The sequence below is a fragment of the Hippichthys cyanospilos genome, chromosome 15 (assembly GCF_059441005.1).
Source record: "Hippichthys cyanospilos isolate Australia breed blue-spotted pipefish chromosome 15, RoL_Hcya_1.0, whole genome shotgun sequence".
Lineage (NCBI taxonomy): Eukaryota > Metazoa > Chordata > Actinopteri > Syngnathiformes > Syngnathidae > Hippichthys > Hippichthys cyanospilos.
In genome coordinates, this window is record NC_142383.1 from 18,655,999 (window position 1) to 18,679,036 (window position 23,038).

Genomic DNA, 23,038 nt, shown 5'->3' on the forward strand with positions numbered 1-23,038 from the left:
AACATTTGAAGCTGTCATTCGTTTCAACACGTACATATTGTACAAAAACAGTTAAACAAATCCAGTAAATATAAGCGATTTCAGCCTTCTGGTTATTTTGGGTGTAATTCCATTGTTGGCCACTAGCGAGCAGCACACTGCTGTGTGTGTAAAATCAGTCTTTATGCCTACACAAAGCGGCATGAAGGAACGGCATTGTTGTTTTGTGTGTAATTCCATTGTTGGCCCCTAGATGGCAGCACACAGCTGTGTGTGCCAAATTGAAAGACCATGAAACAGGAATTTGAAAGTCAGTCAAGTTTTTGCTGAAGAGTTTTGATTGCCAAATCCCCTTTAATCCTGCTTTTTAGATCTTTGCTCTTCTGAACAGGGATGTTTGTCTTTCCAAAAAGCTGAGTTTTTTTTTTTTTTTTTCGCAAACCTATTCACAAAGTCACAAAGGAAAAACTTCATTTGTGTCTGTCTATGTGTTACATTTTTATTTCTTGGCTCGTAATAACACCAATAATATTCTTGGGTGTTTTATATATATGTATAAATATATACACTCTCCATAGTAAACACTATGAGGCAGTAGTGGTGCAGCTTTTCTCTATATACATGTAAACGGCACTACATGACAGCAGACTCAAACGAGTCCGCTTAACCCACAACATAAAAGGAGGATAAGAAGACCAAACGGAACACCCAATCGATTGTGTTTTTGTCCACATGTATCCTTTTTATTCTTGTGTTTTGCATTTGGAATCATTCAGCGGAGGCGGTTGCTCTCGTGTTACACGCGGCACACAAACAGTCGGAAAAGCGCAAAGGGGTTACTTCCACAAATGGCTCACGTACAATATGAGTTGGTGTTGAGCGCACAAGACACGTACAGTATATACCGAGTGGCCGCTGCTGATTAACGTTGTCGACTGGAGGAAAAAGGCAGATTATAAGACGGAGTGGAAGAAGAAGAAGAAGAGAAAGTCGGCCGTATTGTCAAAGTTGGTCATTTTTCGCCGTCAAGCTTCTATTTAAGACATATCTGGTGAGTTACAATGCGCAGGCAAGTCCAAATTTCTCGCCTTCCTACTGGAACGAATGTCGCGTCATTTACGGGAAGAAGAAGAGGCAGAGAAGGTCTCCAACTAAGGTCCGCCAACAATCCTTCTCACAAGCACAGAGAATATTATACCGGTAAATGTTTTTGTTTCGGATCTGTTGCTGTGTCATATGTGTTACAGTCACACTCGTTTAGAGCAGCGGTGTCCAAACTACGGCTCGGGGGCCATTTGCGGCCCCTCGTCGACATTGTTGCGGCCCGCTACATATACCCAAAATACATTTTGACATGGCCCGCAATGCTATTTTGAAAAGAACAATAAAAGGGTTTGATTGTATCCAGTGTTAGAAAAATGCCTCGTCAAAGCAGGGGTGTCAAATAAACTCATTTATAAAACGACTTCAAATTTATCATTCTCTTTTTAATACCGTCCAAATTAGTCCGAGTAAAAAATCACTAATAATCAGAAAACATTACCATTACTATTAATCATAAAACATTATCAATTTATCGAAAAAAAATTCAGCTCATTTTTACACTTTACGTGACAAAATCATGGGGAGGGCAGGATCACACCCGTTTGTGGGCCAGAAACAGCCCGCGGGCCATACGTTTGACACCACGTTTATGATTACTTCATATTGCCAGTGTGTAATTGTTTGATTGATTGTGTTTTACCTTGTTCAATAACGTTAAGTAAAAAAACAAAAACAAAATAAATAAATAAATACATGTTTATAATTACCAGAACTTCCATGCTAATTGCGTTAGCCTATCTATGTTGTTTCACAATGGTGCTTACATTTTTTTCATACGTGGGTTTGAAACGCGGTACAGTGTTTCCTGTTTTTTTCTTTGTGTCCGTTTTCAGTGCTGTATGTCATCGTTCGCTCTCATTCACAGGAATGCTGGTTGTAGCTACAAATTTTATATCTTAGGCGATAAGTCGTATGTCTCAAGAAATGCCTTGTTAATTGACCTTCCGCTAAATAGTTTGTGTCATTAAATCCAAAGTATGCTAGCCAACGTCAGACTGGAAAGCATTAGGCCAAAGGTAGCCTGTTAGCTTACCTGACATAGTTTAATAGTGCCACAGATTAGCTATGATTAATGTCGCAGTAGCGTTAATGATTAACAATCAACTGACAAAGTTCGCTAGTCTCACGACTTATAACTGGGCCTCGTAATGTTGCTTTATTAATTAACAATCAAAGTCACCTACTGGGTTCCTAACAAAGGTAACCGATTTTTAGCATAGCTTGTCTGAGTTCACGTCGTATCGGAATCAAGGCCAAGTGTTACCGGAGGAGCACGAGCATTTTGGTTAACAATAACAATAATTTTACATTGCTAAGCTTGTTTCAGGTTTAGGCTAATTAACCAGCTGTCGCATGTTGGAAAAGGGCCTAAGTAGCTTAAATTTTAACCTTCGTTAGCTTACTTTTCCCAATTTTACTGGTGCCATGCACGGTAACGACGCCCACGTTAGTAGCCTGGCGTTTCGGCTAATGAGCTAACAATGGCGTAGCATTATTTCACGGATAATACAAGTGCACTGACTTATTAGCGTTGACTGATTCAAATGATTTATGCCATGACAGCTTAGCATAATATGTTTAGACGGTTTGCATTTTGGAGGTGTGCCTTTGCTAAACGTCAATTAGCGGCAAATCCGTGCAAATTAAAGTACAGTACATTGTTTTTCAACCCTCATTTAAGAACAAAGCCGATGCTAATTCATGCACAGAGCTATTGATAAATGTTGTACCACGCCGACTGTGTGACCATTTAAGGATATTTTGCCCATTAGCATTGTGTTTCTCGGATACATTCATTACTCGACATCCCGGTAAGGCAAAGCTCTGTTGTTTAGCTATCCGCTAAGACTAAACTGTACAGTGTTGGACGGAAAAAATGTGTGGACAGTTTTTTAGTTTTACCTGAAACGTGGCGTTTTAGCAGTTCCTCTGAAAAGTGGTGAGATTTTATTCAGTAGTGCATTGTTTAATTGGATGATTGTGAGGGTACCGGTGAGTGTGACTGTTTTCGGGCTCATCATTAGGGCGACTGACCAATGTCCTACATCTCTATCTTACACGCAGGGAAGGACTCGTCCTGCATGACCACGGTGCTGCTGCTGGCCAGGACCATGATGTTCAGCTCCTGTTGCTTGTCGTGGCTCTCCTGGTACCACTCCCTCATTACGTCCGTGTCGTGGGTCGGTATCAGCGTCACCTGATGGTAGGGAGCAAGCGGGAATTGACCGTTAGACGCCATCGTTATTTTATCGTCGCCGGATGGCGAAAGTATCAAGATCAAAAAGCTGAGTCATCCCAGTCTCACGTAACTTGATTGTTGAACACGACAGAGCCGGGCAAAAGTCTGGAAACTGTCGGCTGACGGATTTACGAGCTCTTTCGACGGCCGTTTTTATGGCGTGTAGCCTCGCAAAACATTCACGCAGCGAGAAGGATCGTGCGTAGTGACCCTGATCAACGGGTGTACGGTCCATGTCTTTCTTTTTTTCAAGGCTCTGGATTGTAAAGGAACTTTTAAGCAAACGCCTCTGGCGATCCGTCAGCCGACGAATCGTTTAGCTACCGGTTCCCAAACATCTGTCCAGCCCAAAACGAAGCCCAAAAGCGAGTATAGCTGAACGAAAACAAATGTCTGGAGAGCTTCTTCAAAGAGGGGAGAGGCTAAATGATGAGACAGAAGAACTTGAAAGAAAAAGAAAACAAGCTTGTTGCGCCTAATATGAGACGACAGGCTCGCAGTTGAGGCAATGACGCCTTCAAAGCTGGTCCCAAAATAACCAGTGAGTGTACTGTGGGAGTTTCTGTAACGGTGGCAACCAAAACAGAATCACTCAGGAAAACGTCCGTATGATGATCAAAGGTACGAGAAGAAACGTAGAGAAGACAATACCTGCATATTGTTATCCCAGCGGGCTTTCCCTTCCAGCAGAGCGTCCAGCACATCCCGACTGGGCTCCTGAGAAGTCTGGTCATTGCCGCTGACCACATAGTAGGAGGCGCGCACGCGCTGGAAGAATTCGGCATCAACGTTCTTTGCGCTGCAGTGATTGGGGATGTAGACCAGATCCATGTACATGGGGGGACAGTTGAATAGAGATGACGTACTCGAGACCTTCCCGGCGGTTGCTCGAGACGCCGACGTATTGGTTGCGTTTTTGGCATCTTTGCCCTCTCCGAGACCCTTCTTGGGAGAAGCGGTCTTTGAGTCCTTTACTTTTGACAGACCGCTTTTGCGAGCTGGCGAGGAGGCCTTTTTGGTCAGTTTTTTCTTCTTGGGTTTTTCCGCTACTTCCGTGTTAGCGTTGTGTCGGTTTTCCTCGGCCTTGAGGGCTTCCGGGTCGACCATGCAAGCGTCGTAGGGGCCGGCGGACGGAGCCGAGTCCCTGAGTGCTACCGGAGGAGGATCGACATGCCTGTAGGTGATGGTCCGATCGGTGGGCAGGGTCTCGGAGTCGTCCTCGGAATCGATGTTAGCGTCTGCCGTGATGGAGGGGCACTCCTCGGTCCCTGGCGGAACGTCGGAATCGGTCTGCGAGGGGGCAGATTCGCTGATAGATGTTGGAGGCGTCTCCTCACATTGCTTGGCAGGAAGCTTTCCCCCTGCAGGCGGAGCCCCACCTCCCACCACCTCAAGAGGCTGCTCTTCCTCCAGAGTTCTCTCTTCATTAATGAAATATTCAAGGGGGTTGGGGTTGATGAAAGACGGTGAAAGTTCTGTCTTGGGATGACGGTATTCACAGGACGTGACTAAACAGAGGTCCACGTCTGTCTTGGACATGGCAGAGGGACTGACTTTGGAGGAGTCGGGCTCCCGGAAGCTGCTGACCGAATTATGAGAACATGGATGTGACGACAGAGGTAGATATGACGGGGAAGGGACTTTCGGGCTCACGGGAGTTTTCATTTCAAGCGTTGAATCGTCACATAAAAATGGGTTGGTCTCCTTTTCTGGCAAAGGTTTCCCTTGGTCTGAAAACCACAGCTCAGATGAGAACAGGGAAGTGTGTTCAGAGGGTCTGTAATGGGTCTCGGCAGAAAGGGAAATGGGGCTGATGTCTCTTTCCAGGGGACCTCCTGAAACCGGGGAGGTCTCGCTGGAATGAAGGGAGTGGTGAGCCGAGTGGGTGGGAGAGACCGCCTTTGTTTTTTCCGAGGGTTTGTCCTGTCGGTCCAACTTGCGCTCTGCGGATGGAGAAATAGGGCTGATGTCTTTTTCCAGGGGACCTCCTGAAATAGGGGAGGCCTCACTGGAATGTGGGGAGTGGGGTGTAGAGCGGGTGGGAGAGACCGCCTTTGTCATTTCAGAGGGCTTGTCAAGTTTCTCCTGTCTGTCCAACTCCTGCTCTGCAAATGGTGAAATGGGGCTGATGTCTCTTTCCACAGGGCCTCCTGAAATTGGGGACGCCGCGCTGGAATGTGGGGAATGGGGGGCCGAGTGGGTGAGAGAGGCTGCCTTTGGCGTGACCGGAGACCCATCCGTCTGCTCAGCCATCAGGGGCAACTCTGTCATTTGACACGGGGTAGTGACGGAGGGAGTGGACTGGGATGCGTCCGACGGGCTCATCGAAGAAGCATGCGCCGAATCGGCGTCTTCAAAAAGCAATTGCTTCTCCGGCATGAAGGTCTGCTCCTCGGATGCTCTCATAACATCTGAAGGACTGTCGTCGATCTCGGTGGGGCCGTTCTCCGTGGCGCGCGAGTTGGTTCCTGCAGACGGGCGCTCCGGAGATTGCTTGCTGAAGTCCAGGGCTAAGGAATGGTCCGGAGACTCCTGGCCAAAGTCCATCGACATGGTGGAATGTTCAGGCGACTTGGCGTCATGCATCTGAGCGCTGACTTTGGTCTTCGGCGAGGTGTCCGGGGAGATGGACATGGGCCGAGGGCAGTCCTCCTTGGATGGAGAAGCTGCCTCTGCCTCGTGGAAGGTAGTCGGTGTCTGACCGACCGAAACCGACAAAGAGTCGTCTACTTCCGTGGAGTGAGGAGAGCCGACCTCCGCGTGGAGGGAAGGGGAGTCGGTGGTCGGCTCGGGCAGAGAGCTGGTGGCGAGGGAGGCGGTGGACGCTGAGGCTAAATGCGAAAACACGTCCTCTGCCGCCGCTTCCTCCAGCGGGGTGCCCGACTTGTCTGACGCGCTGCCTTCGGAAATGGACATTTTGCTTTCTTCTTTGAAAGCCGTGACGGAATCCGATTCTTGCCTCAAAAATGTTGTTGAGGAAAAGACCGACCTGTTCATGTTGTCCGGTTCCTTCTTTATAGGGGAATCTAGGTCAGTTGAAGGGGGGCTTTTTGGAAAGGAAGTAACCTTATCCATAGGCGACAAACACTCTTTCTCGTCAGGCTCCGGTGTATCCCTGTTGAAGGATTCCTCTTTGTCACTCGTGACCTCCACTATAATGGGACCCTGGTTTTGGTTTTCTGACATGGGTGGCAGAGTTCCTGCTTTTTCTTCTACTGGGGACTGATAATAGGGTGTATGCCCTGAGGACTGGGGGGAGCTCGCCCCTTCTAGAGTCTTGTCTTCGGGGCTGAGGGTGGAATCACCCGTCGCTCTGGCTAAGGTAGTGGACAGCTCAATAGGGGTGCCAAACATTGACGGGGACTCAAAATTGTATTTTTGGTCACTTGGGGGAGAATGCACAAAAGGCGACGTTGAAGTTAGCCTTGCCGAGGCCGCGTCCTGCTTTTCGCAAGTTTCCCGAAGTGCGGTACCATCACAAGGGAATTTGTCCTCTTCGAATAACGACGGGGGGGATATTGTCGAAGCGGTATGGTCATAGTCTCTGCCCTCTGTGGCATCACTCTTGGAGTTGTCTGAACAAGGTTTACCTTCAAGTAAGGGTAATTTGTTCTCCTCACGCTCTCCGGGTTGCGATAGACCTAATCGGCTAACCTCCGGTGACGGAGAGTCGGTCCCGTCGTTGGCCGTTTCGTCGCTCGGGCCGTCCCTCGGAGTTAGCATCTCATCCAGAGGTGTCGGCACACTAGAGATTTCAACGCTGGATCGAGTAAGGCCAGAGGTGACGGTGAACTCCTCGGGTACTTCGTCAGAAGCAGTTGAGCTGGCGATGCCGGCCTGAAACGTTTCATCGTGGATGGATGCGGCGGGGGAAACGGGAGAGGACTCCTTGGGTGAGGCTGAAACAATCGGTTCCTTTTTCTCTGTTATGATTTCATCGCCAAGAGCTTGACGGGATCCTTCGTGATTTGACACCACTCTCTTCGGTTCATAGACCTCCTCGGTTTCAGCTTTTTCTTCGTAATCGGCTCCGTCGAACGCTTCCTCTATCACGGTGCCTTCGTCGTCATACTTTTCGCTCGTGTTGCCGTTGAGTTTCCCCCTGAGAGCGTGTTGGTTTTCCCCTTCGGCCTCTGTCGTGGCGATTCCCTCGTCGACTGACTCCAGTGCCTCCGGGGACTCTTTGGTCAGCGCGGGCTCTGTACAGCGGGTTACCTCAGCCTCTTGGTTGACAGTTTCTTGTGCAGCTTCTGCGTCCTCCACTAGGTCTTGTGCTCGGAGCGCTTCAAAATCCTTGGTGAGGTCTTCTGGGGAAGACATAGCAGCCCTTTCTGCCTCCGGGTCCGCCGGAAGACTGACAGCCGCAGCTGCACTTTTGGCAGCATCCACCTTTGGCGCTTTTGAAACTCCTTTGGCTTTCACTTTTAAGGGCGTGCCTGTTTCTTTCTTTGACACGTCTTTTTTTAGGGTCTTTGGTTTGGGGGACAGGTTTTTGTCTTCGGCGGAAGAAGATACCTTTTTGGTGTCTTTTGTCAGCTTTTTAATATCCTTCTTCTGCTCCCTCTTTTCGTCCTTTTTCTCCTTCAGAGGAGAATCTCTCCTGATGTCCTTTTTCGCGTCCCTTTTCTTTGCTTCCTCTTTCTTCACCCTTTCATCTTTCTTCATCTCTTTCTTAGGCGTGTCCTCTTTTTTGGCGACTTCTCTCTTCACCTCCTTTTTCTTCTCTGGAGATATTTTATTGTCTTTCTTGGCGAGCTTCTCCTTTTCAGGTTTCACTTTGATTTGAGACGTCTTTTTTTCTGGCGTCTCTTTCTGGGGCGTTTGGTCCGCTTTTGCTTTTGATTCTTTCTCCGGAGCCTTTGCCCGTTCCTTCTTGAGAGGGGTCTTGTCTTTTTTCTCTGCCTTTTGTTGTTTTTCTTTAGACAGCTCATCTGCGTTGGCTTTGACTTTCTCCGCCACCTCTTCCTTGGATTCCTTTCTGACGCCTTTGCTGGGCGACGGCTTCGGCGTCGACTTGAGGCTCTCTTTGCTGTCCGTTCTGTTTTTCATCTTGGCTTGCTTCGGTGTCGACGGCGCTTCGGCGATCGTTTGCTTTTGGGTGACCACCGCCTGCTTGAGGAAGTCCAGGTGCTTCAGTTTTTCCAACCCCTCAAAGATGTGCTGCTGGGTGGCGTTACCTGGAAAGAGAACACGCACCACTTTCTCCGAAGGGTTGGCGGGGTGCCACACGATGAGCGAGGCGATGGAGGTCAAGTACGATACGGGGAACTCCGACTCTTTCCCGTTTGGCAACAGGATCGAAGCGGTATCCTTTTCGCTTCCCGTCCACTGCTTCAAAAAATGCTGCATCTCCTTGCTGTTCTTTGCCGGATTGAGTACGTACATCTCCAGCTTGCCCACGCCCATCTTCTGAAAAAGCGTGACGGGCTCAATTGCGTTCCCGACAGGCCGCTGCAGCGGCTCGGTCCTCAGATTCAGCTTGGCGAGGAGCCGCCGAGTGGCCGCCGCCTCCTCGAGGTTCTTGCGCACTCTGTAATCGGGCTCGGGGCTTTCCAAATTTTCCGGCAGGTTCACAAAGACGACGCCGATGTCTGGCGAGATCATGTTCTTCGCCCAATCGCCGTTCCCCGCGGAACCCTGCGATCGCTCCTCCTCCAGTTCCGCCATCTTTCTCTGCAGCATGCTATTGATGCCCGGCAGGTTGTCGTCACCGATGTGGGTCAGCAGGATGGAGTCCACGCGGTCCAGGTGCCTCACCAGCTTCCAGAAGCACGACTTCCTGTCGGAGCCGCCGTTGATGAGCATGTTGAAACCGTTGACGGCGAAGAGGGCGGAGTCGCCCCGACCGCCGGGGAAGATGTAGCAGCACGGCTTGGAGAGCTTGAGGAAGCCGCCGGAGGCCGGCGGTTCCAGCATGTCGAAAGGCGTCGGGATCTCGATGGATTCCGACAGGTACTCGGTGAACTCGGACAGGCCCTCCATTTCCGGGAGGATGAGCGGCGAGTTCAGCTTCATGTTGATGAAGTCTTGCAGGCTGTGTTTGTCCAGGTTGGAGTTTTTCCAGTGGCCTTGGTCGGGGCAGGAGAGCGTCAGGTTGGCTTTGTTTTCCGGGTGAATGGTGCTTAGCAGTTCGCCAATCTGAGCGGCGGGAAACCCATTTTAGATGTGAGCGAGTAAAACGGAGAGGATCATAAATCGTGGGGTTCAGGTTTGACTATGATGTCTCCAGCTAGTTCTTTTTCGAGTGGCAAATATGGATGTGTATGCTCCAGTTAAAGAACATGTATCGTTGCTCCATTTAGCACATTTATTAACTGTGGTCTGCAATAATACAGACAAAGAACAATGTTAACATACATACATACATACAGTACATACACCATTCAATCCACTACTCAACAAGCAGCATAACATTATTAACTTTTAATCTCACTGCATTCAGCCCTAGCCACACACAAATAAATGCTTCCTCATAGGAACGAAACGCTATTAGCATAGTTAGCATGCTAGCCGAACACAACAATTTAAGCGCAGTAATGGACGTCACACACAAGCATACACCTGCTCTATAACACACAACTAATGTCCAAATTGAACGTTACAAGGAAATAAACTCACCTTTCGTCACATACACACAATCACAAATGTGCTGGAATGAGCGTTATAAGCAACTTTATCAAACTACGTCACGGACTGAACGATGTCGCGGACGAGGAAACAAAAAAACTACGGTGGGTCATTCACGTTAAACTAGTGGTGCGTTCACGAAATGCTCACAGCATGGGAATCTACAACATCGCACACAAACAGCACATCGAACGAAAGTACAAACATACAAACAATGTGGGCTTTCTAACACAGCCGCCCCCGACAATTCGTATGAATTGTCGAATCTAAGGTGGAAAGTCCAGTCAAACAGAGGGATCTTCGGCCTCATCTTCAAGTTTTGGTAGCTTGATCAAGCGAGCTACTGGGCGAACATAAATTCGGTCCTTGACTTTCACAGTAGCAGTCCGAATACGTCCATCAACTCCAGGGTGAGTAGCAGTCACTGTCCCAACTGGCCATAAGGCTCGCGGAAGCTGTGGATCAACAATAAGAACCACTTGGTTTGGTGTGAGATCTTTCCCTTCTTTCTGCCACTTATGTCTTTCCTGTAAACTGGGTAGGTAGAAGCTGATGAACCGAGACCAGAAGTGATCGACAAGAACTTGACTGTGTCGCCATCTTCGATTTCCAAGGGTGTTACTGGAGTCATAAATAGCTTGAGGGAGTGATGCATCGTAGCGGCCCATTAACAGGATACTAGGCGTGATGGGATCTGGATCTGCTATGTCAGATGACACATAGCCAAGAGGCTTAGCGTTCAGGATGCCCTCAACTTCTACAAGGACAGTCCTAAACACAGACTCAGGAACTGACTGTTCCTTAAGAACAACTTTAAGAGCATTCTTCACTGACCTCACTTCTCTTTCCCATATGCCGCCGAAGTGAGGAGCACTTGGGGGATTGAAACGAAAGTCAATCTGTTGTTCGGCCAATTGTGCTTTCAAGGAAGGAGCCATTGACTCGAATGCCTCTCGTAGCTCCCGATCTCCACCGACAAAATTGGTTCCATTGTCGGATAAGATCTCAAATGGTTTACCTCGTCTAGCGATGAAACGTCGCAAAGACATCAGGAAAGCATCGGTGTCAAGGCTCTCTAGGATGTCTAAGTGCACACAACGGGTAGTCATGCACTTAAAGACTATGCCCCAACGCTTCTCTGTCCGACGTCCAAACTTAACAGAATAGGGGCCAAAACAATCGACACCTGTTGAGAAAAATGGAGGTTTACACAAGCGTAAGCGAGCTGCTGGTAAATCGGCCATTTTGGGGACAGAAGGGTTGCCACGCCATGCCTGGCATTGCAAGCATTGGCTCTGGTGTCTCTTAACAGCCTCCCTTCCTCGCAGAATCCAAAACCGACGACGCAGTTCAGCTAACACTCTTTCGGGTCCAGGATGTAAGAGTGTCTCATCGAAATCCTGGATGATGAGCTTCGTCAGTGGATGCTTTGGATCAAGCACAATTGGATGGATATTGTCTGATTCTAGCTGCTCAGCTCTTCGCAACCTCCCTCCAACTCTCAGAAGGCCGGTATCCTTGTCATACTCAGGAGATAAGGAACTCAAATGGCTGTTATTTGGTAGTGATCTTTCGGCAACAAGTGCCTTGACCTCTTCAGGAAAGGTCTCAGATTGCGCCTGCCTCAGGAGGAGATTCTCAGCTTGAATGTACTTGGCAGCATCGTTAGGCATGCAAGAATCTCGGACAGCCGCCCCATGTAGGGATGTAGCGGTAGCCTTCAGCAAGTCCTTCCAGGTGGGAAAGGCGTTGACATCAGGGAGTTGAATATCAGAGTTTATAGTCACATGGCCACAAAATGCGGATTTCCTCAACTCGCTATCTTGTGGCTCGAGGTGGACTGTTGGACTGATTGGCCAATAGTCCTCAGCATGACGGAGGAAATCAGGTCCTTGGTGCCAACGATGTGGTTGGGACAGCTCCTTCACAGTCTTGCCCCGAGTGATATCGTCAGCTGGGTTATTTGCACTATCCACATATCTCCAATTGCTTACTTCCGTAAGGTTTTGAATTTCTGCCACACGGGTGCCCACAAACACTTTGTAGTGGCAAGATTCGGATTTTATCCAATGGAGGACAGTTGTGGAGTCCGACCAGAGAATGACATTACTAATGGGTAAAGTAAGCTCGGTCTGGAGGACACCAGCTAATTGAGCGCCAGTGAGTGCAGCACTCAACTCTAACCGTGGCATGGATAATTGCTTCTTTGGTGCCACGCGAGATCTCGCCAAAACAAAGGAAACATGAACTTGGCCTTGTACATCTTCTGTCCGTAAATAGGCAACGGACCCATACGCTCTTTCGGAAGCATCACAGAAGATGTGAAGATCTCTACGTGAACCAGGAATGTCTGTCGATGCTGGTGCATAACATCTGGGAATTTCTATTTGGATTAGGTCTGGAATCTCTTGCTCCCAAGCAAGCCACCTGTCTCGTAGACTCTGTGGCTGGATAAGATCATCCCAGCCTAGCTGCTGTTTCCATAGATCCTGAACCAAAATCTTGGCTATTGTGGTGAAAGGTAGGATAAAACCGAGTGGATCATACTGACAGGCTAATACCTTGTAGACCTTCCTCAGTGTTGCTTCAGATGTCTCAACAGTTCTGTGTTTGTACTTCAGGGAGTCGTGGAGGCAATCCCAGCGTAAGCCAAGAGTGGGTTCCTGAAGGTCCAAACTTGCTTTGGACAGCCACAGCTCACTGCTCTCAGATCTGAATTCAGGTGGAAGGTGCTTAATGACTGCTGGCTCGTTGCTAGCCCACTGGCGTATTTCGAAACCGCCAGCATGGAGCACTTGACGCAGATCATCAACAAGGATTTTTGCTTCCTGCTTTGAATGTGTGCTGCTCAGACAATTGTCCACGTAAAATGACTGTTCTACACAATCAACAAGATTGCTGTTGGACTTACTTGTGTCCTGGACATGTCGCTGCAGAGCATAAATGGCGCAGCATGGGCTACATGTGGTTCCAAATGGTAGAACTTGCCATTCATAGATTTTGGGTTTGTCGTCCCTTTTCATGTCCCTCCAGATGAAACGCAGCACTGATTTATCATGTGGCAAAAGGCGAATTTGGTGGAACATACTTTTAATGTCACCGCTCACTGCTACAGGATACTGCCTGAATCGAAGAAGGACGCCTAGCAATGAAGGTCCTAGAACAGGTCCAGGTAGAAGATGATCATTCAGGGACTTCCCTTTGTACTGGAAGGAACAGTTAAAGACAATCCTGTCTTTGTTGTTGTGCCGCACCATATGATGAGGTATAAACCAAGATTCTGGTGTGGAGCTAGCGACCTCAGGTGGTATCTCTGCCACATATCCCAACGATTCCAACCTCTGGATTTCTTGGCAGTAGGCCTGGGCACGGTCCATGTCTTTGGCGAGTCTTCTTTCGGTGCTGCGGAGGCTTGGCATCACTGTCTCCATGGGAGCATGAAACGTGGTGGAGTTGACTCGGCGAAGTAGTGGTGTTGCATACCTTTCTATCCCGTCTACAGGAACTCTGATTGTGGATGTTTCGAGAAGTTCCAAGGCTTGTTGATCTTGCTTGGATCGGGTTACCTGCTTCTTGTTAGTGTACGGTAACACATCGATCTGCCAAAGACGTTCAATATTCTTGTGAAGCTCACTGGTTGGTGAGACCACGGAGGTGAACAGGCACTGTTGCTCGGAGATGGACACTTCATCTGTAGATGTGGGACCTTGAAGTGACCATCCAAGCTTCGTGTGGACTGCGATGGGTCCCCCTGGTGGACCAGAACGTACTGGCTCTGTGGGGGCCAGAAGGTGTAGCACGTCAGACCCAATAAGCAACAGCGGTTGAGCATGGTCAATAGGTGGCAGCGGTATATTGCGAAGATGTTTGAAACGCTGCTGAAGTGTGATCACTGGATAGGAATGCTCTGCTAGAGCAAGATTTTCAGAAGTGAATGCTTGACTTATCTGGTATTTCTCCTGAGGCTTGGATCGAGAAGAAATGTGGAAAGCAACAGATGCACCATGGAGTTGCACTACTTTCTGGTGAACTGTTCTGAGGGCGAGTGTCTCTGGCTCTGAGATGAGATTCAGATATTTAACAGCTTGTGGGAGGATGATACTTCGTTGTGAGCCATCATCCAGCACTGCGTAAGTCTCTAGTGCTCGGTCTCCGTTATGCAGTAGAACTTTCACCACCTTCAGCATTACTGTAGGAGATCTGTTTGGTCTGTCTAGATACACCTTTGTTGTGGGAGCAGTCATCATAAGCACAGTCTTTTGGATTTGCTGCACGGCATCATGTAGTACTGTCAGATGTTGCTCTTTACAAGTATTGCAAGGTCGTTTGAGAGTGCATAATTCTGGCTTGTGTGCTCGTCCACACTTGAAGCACCGCTGTCCTTCGGTTAACCATTCAACAATCTGGTCGGTATTCAATGTCTTGAAGTTGGTGCAAGCGTTGAGAAAATGCTCTTTATTATCGCAATGAGGACAGTATGGTTTAGGTTTGGAGATGGACTTTGGTTTAGCAGACCGGTCTTTGGGATATTGACCTTCACTGGTGGCAAGGACAAGCGTGGTTGATCTCTCCTTTGGCTTATCACGCGAGCGATGTTCCTTCTTTGTAGCTTTTGGAGCTTCATGAGTGTAGAGAGAAGCGGCTCTTCCGGCAATGCGTTTTGCTTGGGATTTCATTTGCAGCCAAGAACTCAGATCATGTAATGTATAAGTCTGGTCAGTACCTGAACGAAGAATCCCTTGGGACAGGCAGTGTTCAACAAATCCGTCACGGTAGCTTGGTGGCATCTTACTGAGTAGTCGATCAACATGGGATCCACATTTTAGTTCATAGCCATTCTGTCCTTCCAGAGTCCTTAGCATGCCTACTAATGATTGTATTGATAAAGCAAAGTTGTCAAAAGCCTCGCAGTCTCCAAACTTGAAGGCCTGAGTGTTCAGGATGGCACCTAATTCACTTTGGACAAGCTGGCGTGGTTGTCCATACTTGTCTTGCAGAGCTTGCATGGCCATAGTGTAAGGTCTCGGGTCATGCATAAAGGCCTTGGCGAGCTGGAGCGCACTTGGTAGTTTCAGGTGTCCAAGAAGCACTTGATATTTGTACTGCTCGTTCAGGTGGAAATGATTCAGTGAGTTGTCAAGAGCCATCTTCAATAAAGCAAAGTCACTTTCCTTTCCACTATCGAAGGAGGGAATCATAGGTTTAGGAATACCATATGGTGGTCCAAAGGGTGGAGAAATGTGAGCCAACTGTGGTTGCAGTGGGTCAGGTGGCGGCAGGATGGGAGAAGAGTACGATTCTGGTGCAACAGGATAGGTGAAGGCTGCATTGGAAGTATAGTAGTTCCCAGGTGCCACGCTCGAAGGTAAAATTGGTGGTGATGCGGTTGGCAACAGTGGCGGCACATTTCGGCATTGTGTAGGAGGTGGTACCATATGTCGCACTGGTGTATGGATTGCATGTAATGTTTGAGGTGGAGGAAGAGATATTTGAGGTAGGGATGGTAATATTTGCGGTGAAGCCGTGAGGACAACCGGAGGTGGAGTTGTTGGGCTTTGTGCATTAACATCTTCCGATAGGCATGGTGAGGGTCTAGCGTCGTCTGTTTCTCTGGCTTTCTCTTTAAGGAGAGAAGTGACCATCTTAGATATCTCTACCTCTCTCTCTAGCTTCTTGAGCTGTCGCCGTCTTTCCAGTTGTCTTGTTAGTGACTCCTGTGTCCTAATTGCTTCCTCCTGCATCCTTTGGGCCTCTCTGGCTTGAGTCTGAAGTTGCTGACATTCATATTCTACTTGCTGGTCCTCTGTTATGTGCTGCTGAAGCTCCTCAAGTTCCATTTGCTTTACTCTCTCATTCAGCTGTGCCTTTTCCACATCTGAGAGAATGTTGGTCGGTAATTTGCTAATGGAGGCACGAGATGACCAAGTGGACTTGGAATTTGTGCTTCTCCTGGAGGAGCGAGTTCTCCCACTTTCTGAAGATTGAATCTCCTCATGTGCCGATGAAGTGGCTTGGTTTTGTCCCATTGAAGGGAGAGTTGCAACCACATAGTCGGCCAGGTACGCTGGAGGGCGTCGCTCTCGCTGTGAAGCACGCTGGGGTGTGGATTCACTTTGGTCATTTGTTGGTTCCATACTTTGCATTAAACTCGATCCGGCTCGAAGGACCATAAAACGGAGAGGATCATAAATCGTGGGGTTCAGGTTTGACTATGATGTCTCCAGCTAGTTCTTTTTCGAGTGGCAAATATGGATGTGTATGCTCCAGTTAAAGAACATGTATCGTTGCTCCATTTAGCACATTTATTAACTGTGGTCTGCAATAATACAGACAAAGAACAATGTTAACATACATACATACATACAGTACATACACCATTCAATCCACTACTCAACAAGCAGCATAACATTATTAACTTTTAATCTCACTGCATTCAGCCCTAGCCACACACAAATAAATGCTTCCTCATAGGAACGAAACGCTATTAGCATAGTTAGCATGCTAGCCGAACACAACAATTTAAGCGCAGTAATGGACGTCACACACAAGCATACACCTGCTCTATAACACACAACTAATGTCCAAATTGAACGTTACAAGGAAATAAACTCACCTTTCGTCACATACACACAATCACAAATGTGCTGGAATGAGCGTTATAAGCAACTTTATCAAACTACGTCACGGACTGAACGATGTCGCGGACGAGGAAACAAAAAAACTACGGTGGGTCATTCACGTTAAACTAGTGGTGCGTTCACGAAATGCTCACAGCATGGGAATCTACAACATCGCACACAAACAGCACATCGAACGAAAGTACAAACATACAAACAATGTGGGCTTTCTAACAGCGAGTATTCAAACCGTCGCGGCAAGGGAGAAACGGCCAACGCACCTCTTGGTCAGTGAATATGTCGATGAATTTGGAGAAGGAAAAGGATCCGGACTGAAGTAGGAGCTCGCCGGTGCTTTCGGCGCATTGGCCCGAGAGGACCAGCAGCTTGTGCCTGGCCGAGTCGGAGATCATCAATCGAACCTGAAAAGAAAACGCCGCGATGGTCAATGACGTTACGCTTGAAAGAAAGGTGCTTGCATGGTTGAAAAACGTCCATGGGGATTCGTGAAAATAATGCAAATGGTTCAGACCCATTGCCACAACCCGTGGAAATTTACCGAAAAGTTTGCAGAAAATTGCCAGAAATTTTCCACTGCTTTGGCCTGCCTCTGAGATAACAAATATGGGAAACAGTTTGAAATGCAACACTTTATTATTCTCTGCTCCTTTTTAAAAAAATCAAAGTCTCTGCTCCAGCCACATTATAAGCTAGCTAGCTTAGCGACACCATTAGCTGATTGGCTGCGCTCCATTATGACATTCCCAGCGTGAACCGGTGACACGACACCAGCCACTTCCTGTTAAAAGGAAATTTTCAGTTGAAATTATGGGTTAGTGTTTCTAAATAAATCAGGTAGAGCAGCGGTTGAGTTTTACCTCGGTGCTGACCGTGTCGTCTGAGGGGTTGATGAGCACTACAGTCTCCAGCACGCTACTTTTATGATGGAGGATTCTCTGGCCTGTCAAGAGAAAGGACAAAAACTCAACGAAAAGAAAATACATTCCCTCGGTCGCCCGACGCAGAAAATGACCACTCTCACGCACATTTTTCAGCAAAGGCTTTTTTTTTTTACCAAGAAAAACAATCCAGGTGTATGAAAACCGTTTTCAAACATCCCATTCGTTGAAGGTGCGCCTTATAATCCCGTGCGCCTTATAGTGCGCAAATTACAGTATATGCGATAAATAAATAATGTCAAGAGACATTTTGTCTCAGTCATCGGTTTATTTAAATGAGCTTATCTGCAATCAGAAGTCCTAATCGTGTAAAGACGACTTTTTTACGAATTTCATTTATGAATTTTTATTTTACTATTAGCCTTTTTCACTATTACGATTTGCTTTACCAGTTTTTAGGTAACCGAATAATTTTCATTGCTCTTGAGTTACAAGCGTGGCCAATGTAATAACACAAATTGGAATCAAACGATAGTTCATCACGATGCTGAATAGATTGCCTTTTGTGGTTTTTTTTTTGGTATGCCGTCTGTATGCGTGATGCATGCGTGTGTGCGCGGCAGACACGCCCAAGCGGCTTGCGCCTTAAAGCCACAGTGTCGTCGTCACCAAAGGCAAGCGAGACCTCGCGCTTGATTTTCTCTCCCCTTTGTCTGAGAGCAGAACCGGAGCGGGCGTGACCCCTACAATTAACCATGGAAACTCCCCCCCCCCTCCACATGAGAAGAAATCGATGTGGAAGGTACCCAACCGAAAATAGATCGGTGGAATAACTGCAGACGCCAACACCTCTACTTTTTGCCAAAATAAATAAACCAAAAGGCTTACGTAACGAGGGTAAAAACAAACAAAAAAAAACACTCAGGTAGACAAGAAAAGGGAAGAGCACGCCTCTCGTCCCAATACTTTTGTCCCGGCTCGACATCAACGGCGCTACCCGGGGAGGGACGCCGCGTTGCTAATTAGCAAATCCCAAATTAGATGCGCAGGCGCCGCTGCGTTGCGGGGCAACGAGTTGCCAGCGAATGGCGAAGAGAGGACAAAAAGGACAAGCGAACTTTTGGTTGGACGGCCATTTTGACCCCTTCAGGAAGAGGACAGACATGGAATCGAGCAAAGCAAAGAACCGAGCACTTTTTTTTCAGTCTTTTATAATCAGCATTAAAAAAAATGTCCGTCCACATGTTTTGCTCCACCCTTTGCGTTTCAATATCTGACTTGACGACTCCTTCGCCATCTTGGATTCATTCTATTTGGAGGCGGTTTCAGACTTCACCTCGGAAGAGGAGACGCAGAAAAAGATTTCGACGCACTAGCCTAGCGCTTCGTCTCCCCTTTCATTCGTGTCGCGCGATCCGCCGCGCTTCCTCTTGCGCTTCAGTTGATATAGGAATATGTCAATGCCGCGCCCTGTGAGGGATCAGGTGTGCAAGGGCGGGGCCTAAACGCCGAGCGACGCCCGCCACGTACCCTTCGGTCAAGAATCTTGTTTGCCAACTGAGAGGTACAGGAAGACGGGAACAGTGCAGGATTTGTAAAACTAAACGCCTCCCTCCAATATCAAGCCGCACTTGAGTACCTTTGACGTCGGCGGAGAAGCGCGCCGAGTGCCGCGATACGAACAGTTTCAGTTCCTGGTCCAGGTTGCAGTCCATCAGGTTGGCGTCCCATGACCGGATGCCTGCAGACGCAAAACAAACACGCACATTTAAAGAAAAAAACAACAACTTCCCGACGACAGACCTTTATTTCCAGTGGATTTCTCGTTTGTTTTTCTATTTTTATTATTACAGTATTTACATACAGTTGATTAAAGCTTTATTCACACCCGGGACATTTTAGACTACAGTTCAGTTGTATTTAACTTGTGGGTTCCCTACATTTCAGTTGGATCTTTATTAGAGTGGTTTTTAATTCAATAAGCGCTAAAGTAATCAATAACTCAAATAATTTAGTTATTTTCAGGAACTAAGGACTAAAACTTCAACGATCACTAAAACAGGGAATTTCTAATGTAATTCATTACTTTAGGTAATCAAGACAATTGATTACTTTGGGGAAGATTTAGACCGCACTTGAAAAAAAAATGACGTTCCTTTTTAAGTAGATTACCTTTGCATCTTTTACAGCTGTCGGCATTTTTTATTGAACTATTACGTGCACTGTCATGGCAATAATCGATTTCATAATTCGATTGATAAAAAGGATTTTTTGGAAGAAATGGTTTGGGCGACGTGAGGCGCGAGCGAGGCGGCTCGGGCCGGAGCTGCGCGAGCTGAGTCACGGCTGGGTCAGCCGCACAATCGCAACCTCTGTGGCGCTCGCCCGCCTCACAACAAAGCCATCGGGGCGGGGCGGGGCGCAACATGTGCTTGGACGCCCGTGTCCCTTCCACAAAGGAGAAAGAAAGTTCTTTTCCCTGCCCGGGTCGGCTCGATGTCATCCGTCTCGCTTTTCGTCGCCAAAACCTTTAGATCGTACAGTTGACAGTTTTTTTTTCTCCGTCCAATATAGGCCAATGATAAGCTTTAAAAACGGGTTACATCACTTGACAACATGACTGGAAGGGGAAAAAAAATGACAAAAATGTATAGAGTATTTCTTGGCATGCCTCCCAAAAAAAAAAATCGATATAATTTTAATTTCAAGGCAATCATGTAAACTTAAGTGTAACTATTCAAACGGCGATGATGAAAACTCAACTATCAGTTCCCGATTGCTTTTTGGGCCCAATTTCTCGTCACTAAATTTTCAGGACACAAAAAAAACAAAACAAAAACAATGTGTTGGAATTGAAATTGTCTTTCAGGCACATCTGTATTTTTCCGTATAATACTAAATGAGGAGAAGGACGCAACCCCGCCCTTTTGCAAGAGATGCTAAAACATGACGATGATGACGACGACGAAGACGAGGACGCAAAAAGTCACCGGCCGAATACTTTTGGAGCTGAGGGCTTATTGTATTGAACTCGCTCACCGGCGGAATCGAGCACACGCCGTCTTTATTTCCGGGCGTCTATAGCCGTCAATGGCAGTGAATGAGTTGATGTTCTTCTGTGAAACGGCAGATGAAGTCACGGCGGTATGATTTCTTTACGGCAAGTCCCGCATTTCGATTCGCTGATGCGCGGCGGCGACATTCAGCCTTAGAAAAATAAACCTATTGGGCGGCAAAACGGATCTTTGACGTCTGTGGTCGTCAACGGCGGCGAAAGAGTTGATGAGGAGATTTGACGGCACGGGAAAAGGACGGCTCGGGATAGCTTTCCAAGATTGATTTGTGTTTGACTCCAAATGCATCCTGTAGCTTCTTGCGTATTAGCAAGATGAAGAAGAAACCAGATTGTTCCTCGCGGCTTCCCATAGGGACCGCACTGCGGCCCTGGCCACGCCCACCGGCCGGTGTGGGATGCGGGAGCTGGAGGAGGGGAGGATGCTCCCGCGGGATGGGGGTCAATCACTTCAGCGCCGCATATAATCCCAATAAATACATCGAGCCGGCCTGCGTCCCCCCCCCCCCGCCGGCGCCGGCGGCTTACCCCTCTCGATGTCGGCCACGGCGCACTTGAGGTTCTCTTCGGCGACCGCCTCGCCCAGGACCACCAGCAGGTAGAATTTGGAGTCCACGAAGTGTCGAGCGGGGCCGGCCGCCGGCGCCGGCTCAAGCGCTGCCGGCGGCGGCTCGGTCGCCGCCGCCGCCGCCACGGCCGCCACGGCCGCCACGGCCGCCACGTTGTGTTGCACCAGGGCCGCCATCCTCCGCTCCGGCGATGCTGCCTGCGCTGCAGTCGGCGCACCAGTGAGGACAAGGAGTGGCTCCCCCCTGCCTCGCCCCCTCCCCCCCTTTTCTTTTCTGCACACTCACCGCACAGCTGATGTCACTGGCGGCGAATCAAACGCACCCTCCCGGAAGACCGTGACGGCCAGGGGGGGGTGATGACATCCATCAACAGTGGGGATGGGCAGCCCGAGTGATGGGGGGTGGGGGGGTGACTTCATTTTTCAAGAGTCCTACAAGGGGGCGGGAGGGTTCCTAAAGAGATGTATGACAAAAATGGCCATTTAAACAAAACCTTAAAAGGGGAGAAAAATTCACATACCTCCCAACTTAGAAAAATATATTCATTACTCCAGGAGCTTCTCAAGGGATGGGGGCAAACAGGGCCCTGCAGAGAGAAAAAAAGGTAGAGGCCACTTAAGTGACAGAGTGAGACGTACATAGGGCATAATATGACCATTAAGATCCACAAAAAGAGAACATAAGACAGTGATTAAGAGCCGCATTTTTTTTGTAAACAAAAAAGATTGTAGATTGTAGAGAATTATTGTCACATAATTCCTCCAAAAGGGGGACCACCCAGAGTATATAGCACATATCAGGAAATTATTGACAGGAGTTCATTAAAAAAATAAAATAAAATACCCCAAAAATATGTACATTATTCAATATGGCTCTGCATAAAATGTTATGATAATATAGCATGTAAAAGTGTTTGTCATAACTGCACATTTATTTTAAAAATATACTGTAATATACAACTTAATTTAGAACTAACAAAAAATTAAAGCAGAAATATAGAAAGAAGCCGATATTTGTAATGCTATTTTTTTTTTCAAGAGTATAACGAGGTGATATCACACCGGAAGTGTAGCGCCTGTGGATGCTGAGCTAACTTGAGAGCTAGCATCCAAAGCGTTTTTTTTTTTTTAAATAAATAAGAGGGCGGGTCGGTGAAAGAAATAAGGTAAAAGAAAAATGTAAGCTTTTTGCGGGGAAAAAAAAGCAGCATTACATGGAAATAGTTTCTTTTATTTTGGTAAATGCTCGCATGATACGCTCAGCTTTTCGAGGATTCCAATTGAAACGAAATATGAATGTAAATGGAATGACGTGGTTACATATACTCCATCGACAATATCTTAAAAAAAAGCAAACGAAATTCCAAATCAAGCGATTGTGTTTGAAAAAATCAGTAATTGTGTCATTGGCATTAATTTTAAAACCGACAATGAGTATGCGTAAAGTGCATCTGTTGATTTCTGGGCTTTTACTACCCTCTAGTGGCCGTATTTGAAACAGGCAGCAGAGTTAGTGCATTTTTTTGACGGGGTATTCAGTGGTTTGTTGACGTACTTAATAAATGAAAAATAATGCCTTGCCAAGTAATCAATATGATTTAATGCAAAGGTCATGGCAAATTTTGAGCACTTTGTCGTTGGGTGAGCGTAATGCAATGTAAGTGCATCATTTTCAATGTAATTAAAACTCATTCGGTTCCGTTTTATTTTAGACTGCCCTCAAGCCAAACACAAAAAAATGTGGAAAAAAATATATATACAGAGAGAGAGAAAGAGAGAGAAATAGCGTTTCCTTTTATTGCTACAGGATGTTAATAATAGCAAGATTTATGTCTCCATTTTATGTTCATGCCAATCTTATTGATTATACTGTTGAAACGTTGTTTTGTTTCTAAAATATGGTTTATTTCTAAATCGTCTTATGTTTGAAAT

General features: G+C 47.3%; 1 protein-coding gene and 2 long non-coding RNA genes across 3 annotated transcripts; all 3 read right to left on the bottom strand.

Moving 5' to 3' along the window:
* Positions 1 to 695: 695 nt before the first annotated feature.
* On the bottom strand, positions 696 to 21,314 carry map1b (microtubule-associated protein 1B). The gene is made up of 6 exons (XM_088435549.1): positions 21,067 to 21,314; positions 19,105 to 19,206; positions 17,445 to 17,527; positions 16,848 to 16,988; positions 3,974 to 9,460; positions 696 to 3,280 (listed from the first exon to the last, which is right to left on the bottom strand). The coding sequence occupies exons 1-6, from the start codon at positions 21,281 to 21,283 to the stop codon at positions 3,125 to 3,127; spliced, it is 6,186 nt and encodes a 2,061-aa protein (XP_088291675.1). The 5' UTR covers positions 21,284 to 21,314; the 3' UTR covers positions 696 to 3,124.
* LOC148412161 (uncharacterized) lies at positions 9,609 to 13,916 on the bottom strand. Its single transcript, XR_015868012.1, has 2 exons — positions 9,941 to 13,916; positions 9,609 to 9,643 (listed from the first exon to the last, which is right to left on the bottom strand). It is a non-coding gene; the product is annotated as an uncharacterized LOC148412161 (long non-coding RNA).
* Positions 16,231 to 16,797, bottom strand: LOC148412162 (uncharacterized). The gene is made up of 2 exons (XR_015868013.1): positions 16,563 to 16,797; positions 16,231 to 16,265 (listed from the first exon to the last, which is right to left on the bottom strand). It is a non-coding gene; the product is annotated as an uncharacterized LOC148412162 (long non-coding RNA).
* Positions 21,315 to 23,038: the final 1,724 nt, after the last annotated feature.

Bases quoted from the DNA above. Each gene is read 5' to 3' on its own strand.
- map1b (XM_088435549.1), bottom strand. From the start codon at position 21,283: ATGGCGGCCCTGGTGCAACACAACGTGGCGGCCGTGGCGGCCGTGGCG. The intron at 17,528-19,104 runs GTACTCAAGTGC...TTCTCTTGACAG, and splicing joins CTTCTCCGCCGACGTCAAAG to GCCAGAGAATCCTCCATCAT. The intron at 3,281-3,973 runs GTATTGTCTTCT...CCCTACCATCAG, and splicing joins GCTGGGATAACAATATGCAG to GTGACGCTGATACCGACCCA.